Genomic DNA, 7,369 nt, shown 5'->3' with positions numbered 1-7,369 from the left:
TATTATGTTGAGCATGCTGGCTTCATGTAGCATACCTGTTTCTGCTTATATATATATATATATATATGATGACTGTTGCATTGTTCGCATCATGTCATTGCATGCATGCCGCATCCTCGGCCACTCGAGAGAGTGGTAGCTGGAGTTGATGCTGCTTGTCCTGTCGTGCCGCACTCGGCCACTCGTGTGAGTGGTAGCTGGAGTACGAGCAGCAGGGACCCCATCGCAGATGTAGCTAGTTAGCTACTATGCAACTGTCCCCTCGGCCATTTGTGTGAGTGGTAGCTGGAGTGGTGTACAGTCTGTCACTGACCCGGCCTCTCGACCATACAGGGGTCATGGTGCGGAGAGGTGGGCAGGAGTGACCATCCGTGCATACGCTATTGTTATTATATTTGCTATGATTGCTGTTATCTATATATGTTGTTATTGCTTACTTACTGCTGTTGTTCACATATGCTGATATGCTTACTTGTGTTGAGATATGTTCTCGTTGTAGATGTCTAGTCATTGAAAATTGGTATATACCTTGCTTATTACCTATGTGGTTATGAGTAGTACTGTAGCAGATTAGTACCAGTTTTGACCTATTATACCTAGCCTAGGATATGGCTCCAGGTATGAGTACTTATTTTGGTTCTATTGTAGTATCTGCTATTTCTGTATGAGACTGTATACTCTTGGCTCACTTTCTAGTTATATGTTATGTTCATGCACTATCTCTTTCCTTACCCGCTGAGTTCCAATACTCACCACCCCGTAAAAAAATGGTTTTCTTTCACCAGGTAACAGATAGATGAGTCATGGATGCTTGGAGAGTCTCGGCTGCCGGTCCCACGTCACACTCGAGGATAGTTTCTTTTGGGTCTTGTCACTGTTTGGATGTATGTTAGTTTTGCGTAATTTGGTTTTGAACAAGTCGATGTGTTTTTAGAGTCTAGTCTGGTGGTTGTAGGTAATTTAGTTAGTGACTTTGTCGGTCATACATTTGTTTTCTTTTGTGATTTCTGTTGCATTTACATCCAGCCGTGTAGGCTGAGTATTTATCATTCTGTCTTCCGCTGTGTGTGTTTCTATTTTGTTCCAGCCGTTTAGGCTGATGGTTATAGATGATGGTTATGTGTTATTTCATTTTGTCCAGTCGGGTAGGCTGAGTATACTAAACTGCGTGTTATGTTGTTTCTATTTGTGCATATATTCCAGCCGAGTGTGGTTGATGTATATTGTATGTATGTATGTTTCAGATTGTCAACCATACAGGGGAGATGCTGCCGAAATTTTTCGGTAAGGACTCCTTTGGGGGCGTGACAATTTAGTGGTATCAAAGCTTAGGTTTTACGAAACCTATTTGTATGTCTCCGATGTTGCGATTTGTTCTTAGTGTGTTGGATTTTCGAGTTAATCTGATACCAATTTAGTGGTATCAGAGCCCAGGTTGCGAAGCCTATTTATGTGTTTCGGATTGTGCGATTTGTTTTTCGTGTTCGGTATTTTCGAGTTAATCTGATACCAATTTAGTGGTATTAGAGCATGGTTCGAGTCAAATGTTGTGTTTTGTGTTTTGAAATTTCGATCTTCTTTCAATTTATGATTTTCGGTATTCCGACTGTTTTGTTTTCCCTGTGTAAGTGATGCCTCGATGTGACCCTCGAGTTGTGGGACCAGGCAGCGGCAGATATCTCCGAGCTATAGGATGTAAGTGGTCTACTGCTAAATCATTTTCCTTGCCTACTTATTATTAACAGGAATGGCACGAAAAGGGTCGACTGCTATGCATCACTGTGGACAAGGTCGACCACGAAAACAACCCACGGTATCGATGGGCCCCGAACCTGCTGGCCAAGAGACGGAGTTTACATGAAACCCGAATGAGGTTGATTCAGGTAGCAGTGATCGGAATCCTCCAACCTCTACTAGGGAGCATGAGTTACGGACGCCGGGAGTACCACCTTCTATGCCTGCTCCAGACACTACTGGTTGGGTGATGGATAGAGCCCGAATACCCTTGTTGGCGAAGTCTATGAAAGATCGAACTACTCTGTTCCATGGGGGTGCTGACCCTTGGGCGGCTCGTAGCTGGTTGAAGAACTTGGAGGGCACATTTTGGTACATGAAGTGTACAGATGAAGAGAAGGTGGAGTTGGCTGCATATCATCTTCGGGATCAAGCCGTCACTTGGTGGGACATGCAGAAGTCGATCTTTGGGGAACAACGTATCACGTGGCAGATGTACCGGGAGGCATTTGAGAGACAGTATTTTCCGGTTACATTTTGTCTAGCCCGTCGTCAGGAGTTTCTGAACCTCAAGCAAGGTGACCGTTCTGTGATGGAGTATAATGCAGAATTCAGTAGACTGGCTGAGTTTTGTCCTCATCTGGTGGCTCAGGATTATGATCGGATGCATCAGTTTACTCAAGGACTTGCGGCTTACATACGACTCAAGATGTCCGGATTTCCCGGTAGTTCTTATCGAGAGGTTTTAGATCGGGTGTTATTCATTGAGATGACTCAGCAACAGGTGAATCTGGAAAAAAGTAATAATAAACAAGTGACGCAGAAGAAGGAGAAAAGAGGACAGAGCTCACAGATTACTTCAGGAGGGTCCTCTCCACCTCGGAAGACAAGGCGAACCTCGGATGGGGGTTCTCGTTCTTCTCAACGAGATCGGAAGAACGACTTTGGAGGGATCATGTGTTTTCAATGCGGCTCCAAGAGTCATACCAGGAATGATTGCCCGTTGGATCACGCTATATGCTTCTATTATAAGCTTCTAGGGCATGAGAGTCGAAATTGCACTCTGAAGGCTCAATTAGAGATGACTAAAGAGGCCACTCAGGGAGGGCGACCCACCCAGCCACGACAGCAGAAAGGACCTCAGAGGACTCAGAACGCTTCATATCAGTCGCAACTGCCGGGGCCCCAGGGAAAAGTGTACCATATCCAGAGTCAGGAGTATCCGGTGATGCCAGCGACCACGCAGTACTCTACTGCGGCGTCCCCTTACCAGACATATCCGGTACAGCAAGACCCTGCACTTCCATCTCAGCCTTATTCGACGTTTCAGCCGCAGACTCAGCCTCAGTACCCGCAGCAGCAGCAGGATGACGCTCCTCCGAATCCACGTCAGCCTACTTTAAGGATGCCACCATCGAGTGCAGAGGTGGGACGGGGTTATGCCGTCACACGGGAGGAGGCACAGCGGGCCGAGGGATTGGACTTCCAAGGTATTAGCCACTTTATACCTTTAGTATAGATCTATTGATAGATACTGGTAGTTCTCATTCGTTCATCTCTCGGGTATAAAATATGTCATTTGTTGTTCAACGTACTTAGGTCGTAAATTTGGGGACCAAATTTTTATTAGTGGGGGAGAATGTAAAATACAGCAAAAAATGATAATTAAAAAAATAAGGTTTAATAGACAAATAACCTTATTAGGATTTTTAGGAATTTTCAGAAATTTTCTGGGATTTAATCTGAGCCTGTAGGACGTATTTTGATGGGATAAAAATTTTGGCTTTGGAAAAGGTCTGTTTGGAATACCTATTTAATAGAGAGTTGATTTGATTAATAGGTCTAGGTTTTCTATTAAAGCCTAAGTTTCATACTCTTCCCTAATCCCTTGCGCCGAAATTCCTCTCCCTTCCCCGTGCCCTAAGCCCGACGCCACTCCTCTCCTCTACCGAGCCATTGCCACTGGTCTCCTTTCTTCCTTGCGCGGGAGCAGCCCAGCAGCCGGTGATTTCTCTCCTCCCTCCCTCTCACACTCGCACGCGCCGGTGGTGCTGTGCACCGTGCCATCGCCGCCTCCCCGTCGGCCGACAACAGCCCCCACCGCCGGCCTCTTTTCTCTCCCGAGCCACAGCCGAGCCTCTTCCTCTCCTCGCGCGCAAACACCACAGCAGCCAGCAACCCTCCTCACGCGGGCACCAGCCGCCGAGCCAAGGCAACCGACCCCTCTTCCTCACGTGGAGGTATGCCCTAACTGATCCGGCGAGTTCATCTAGCTGTGATAATACGAAATCTGTGAGGTATAGGGATGGGAAACTTAGAAGATGTTAATGCGTTTGTTTCGATTGTTGAAATGTGTCACGATTTAGGTGTATGCTTTGAATTTGTGATCGTCGTGATGTTCTTACCGAATGGCAGATTTAATCGGAGTTTCGCATGGTTTGTAGATTTTGGTTGTGTCTTCTGTTATTGATGGAGTTCGTTTACCGGTGGATTGTTCGATTTGTGATTCTTGTGGTGTTCGTTCGGATGCAATTTCCTTCGTGTGTTGATGCTGTGAGCTTCCTGTATGATACCTGTTTGTTCAAATGCCTGACCGAGAAGTTTAGTTGGTGGAATGGACTGTGTAAGGGGTTTTTTTTTTGTGGGTTTTGGATTTGGTTTTTTCCGTGAGGTCTCTAGGCCGATTTAGAGGTGGATTTGTTCCTTCCTGGTTATCGTTTGGTAGATTCCTGCTTGGTTTTGGAGTTTTGATTGGTTTATGGGAGATTTGTTCTGTGCTAATGCTCGGTTTTACTTCATCAGAAAGGATTGGATTATTATTAGCCGATCAGTTTTGGTTAGAAAAGTTTAGCTATGGGTATATACTTAGAATTAAATTGGAAGATGTTTACACGATCTGTGTTTTAGTGAGATATGATTTGATTTCCATGTAGTTCATGCTCCTTGTGAGGGGTTGGGGTTGTCCTGTAGGGCTGGTTTTAAACTTCATTGCAAGTATAAATTTTGGTGTTTGATTTGGTGAATTGTTTCTGATTTGGAAAGTTCTCACTTGAGATGCTTATTCTTTTGGCGAGAATCGTATCCTGTTGTTGCTGCAGTATGAATCTGTAGAAGGGGGTTATGTATTGTCTCGGTTGTTGTAAACGATCGATTTATGAGTGGTTTCCATTCTCAATGCTGTTGCTAGAAATTTCGAATAACAGATTTGAAGGGATAGGATTTAGTGTGGTTAGGTGGATGTGTCTACAATGTTTTCTTAAGAAACCTAAGTTAGGCTTGGGTTTAGCTAGATGTTGTTTATGGAAGTAGCTAAATTGTATATCATGTGATTTACAGGACGTTGATTCGAGTCGAGCACTTTGACGTGGGCTAGTTTAGCACGATCAACAGAAAAAGGCGGGTACTTCTTACTTTGATTCTGTAGTTCTTTGAACTTAGTGCATGAACTATTTTTGGATAAGGACTGTTTACCTTGACTCCACTCTTACCTCTGTACACTTACTTCTCATTATCTGCTACACTTTTATCACTACTCCAATTGTTGTTGTCACGTAGTAGTACTGCTGATCTCCTAATTACCTTTTCTTATCAATTATCTTTTTGCAATTAATACGCATATATATATATATATATATATATATATATATATATATATATATATATATATATATATATATATATATATATATATATATATATATATATACGACGTATCGCACCGTAATTATCTCCATTCCTCATCTTGCGATCCCGCCTCGAGAGAGGGAAGCCGGTAAGTTTCTCACCTCAAACTCGTGTGAGTGGTAGCTGGAGCACGAGCAGCAGGGACCCATCGCAGATGTAGCTAGTTAGCTACTACGCAACCGTCCCCCGGCCATTTGTGAGTGGTAGGCTGGAGTGGTGTCTGGTCTATTCTTGACGGCCTCGACCATCTGAGTCGTGTGCGGAGAGGTGGGCGGGAGTGACCATCCGTCATACGCTATTGTTATTATATTTGCTATGATTCTATGCTATATATGTTGTTATTGCTTACTATTGTTGTTCACATACGCTGATATGCTTACTTGTGTGTCGTTGTAGATGTCTAGTCATTGAAAATTGGTATATACCTTGTTACCCATGTGGTTATGAGTAGTACTGTAGCAGATTATCAGTTTTGACCTATTATACCTAGCCTAGGATACGGCTCCGGTACGAAAGTGCTTATTTTGTTCTATCAGTAGTATCTCGCTATTTCGTATGAGTATACTGGCTCACTTTCTAGTTATATGTTATGTTCACGCACTATCTCTTTCCTTACCTGAGTTCCAATACTCACCACCCGTAAAAATGGTTTTTTCACCGGTAACGATAGATGAGTCATGGATGCTTGGAGAGTCGCCCCACGTCACACTCGAGGATAGTTTCTTTTGGGTCTTGTCACCGTTTGGATGTATGTTAGTTTTATGTAATTTGGTTTTGAACAAGTCGATGTGTTTTAGAGTCTAGTCCGGTGGTTGAGGTAATTTAGTTAGTGACTATTGAGGCATACATTTGTTTTCTTTGTGATTTCATTTCATAGATGAAAATGCTGTGGTTTATCATTTTCTTCATGTGTTTCTATTTTGTTCCAGCCGTTTAGGCTGATGGTTATAGATGATGGTTATGTGTTATTTCATTTTGTCCAGTCGGGTAGGCTGAGTATACTAAATTACGTGTTATGTTGTTTCTATTTGTGCATATATTCCAGCCGAGTGTGGTTGATGTATATTGTATGTATGTATGTTTCAGATTATCACCCATACAGGGGAGATGCTGCCAAAATTTTTCGGTAAGGACTCCTTTGGAGGCGTGACATCATAAGGCATAGCATATCATAAAGAAGTATCATGATGTATCATATCATCAATAAAGAAACATCATGTCATATAAATCATAAAAGCATATCATATCATAAATCATACCATGCAAGATATCTTTTAAAACATGTGTCATGTCATATGCAAGATGTCTTTAAACATATCATATAGTACTTGAACATAATATCATCATGAGGGCCCGACTTGTACCACATACATACATAAATGCGCGCAATCCCTAGGGCAGGGTAGCTAGCCCCAAACCTACTAGGGAACTAGGTCCGTACTACGACCGTCGACCTTGGGGCTTACTAAGGAGCCCATCCCTTTTTACTAGACCCGTTCATAGTCCGTCGGGCTAGGGGCGCTTATGGAGCCCACCCTTGGTACAAGTCATATAAAGTAAAATAGCATATCATGGTTCATGTCATAACATATCATATCATATCTTGTCATATCATGAAGAGTGCTCTTAGTCCCGAAGGGGAAGCAACTCTTAGGCCTTCACTTATCATATCATAAAGAGTGCTCTTAATCTCAACACAAAGGGAAGCAACTCTTAGGTCTTTGCTTATCATATCATAAAGCATGCATACTTGGGCACATAGCACATCATAAGAGACATTATCATGCATGGATCATAAGCATACATAAATGAGCATATTATTTATCATATCATAAAACATGCATACTTGAGCACATAGCACATCATAAGAGACATTATCATGCATGGTTCATAGGTATAAATGAACACATCACCTATCATAGAAAAACATAATCATGCATGGAATCATTAA

At 42.7% G+C, this 7,369-nt stretch overlaps 1 protein-coding gene across 1 annotated transcript; it reads left to right on the top strand.

Annotated features, from left to right (window-relative positions):
• The first annotated feature begins 1,237 nt into the window (after positions 1–1,237).
• Positions 1,238–5,206, top strand: LOC122051540. The gene is made up of 2 exons (XM_042612725.1): positions 1,238–3,974; positions 5,071–5,206. Exon 1 carries the CDS (start codon positions 1,955–1,957, stop codon positions 3,251–3,253), a length of 1,299 nt encoding a protein of 432 aa, XP_042468659.1. The 5' UTR covers positions 1,238–1,954; the 3' UTR covers positions 3,254–3,974; positions 5,071–5,206.
• The last annotated feature ends 2,163 nt before the right edge of the window (positions 5,207–7,369 follow it).

Source organism: Zingiber officinale, chromosome 3A, assembly GCF_018446385.1.
Source record: "Zingiber officinale cultivar Zhangliang chromosome 3A, Zo_v1.1, whole genome shotgun sequence".
Lineage (NCBI taxonomy): Eukaryota > Viridiplantae > Streptophyta > Magnoliopsida > Zingiberales > Zingiberaceae > Zingiber > Zingiber officinale.
This window is presented reverse-complemented; position numbering and strand designations above follow the sequence as displayed.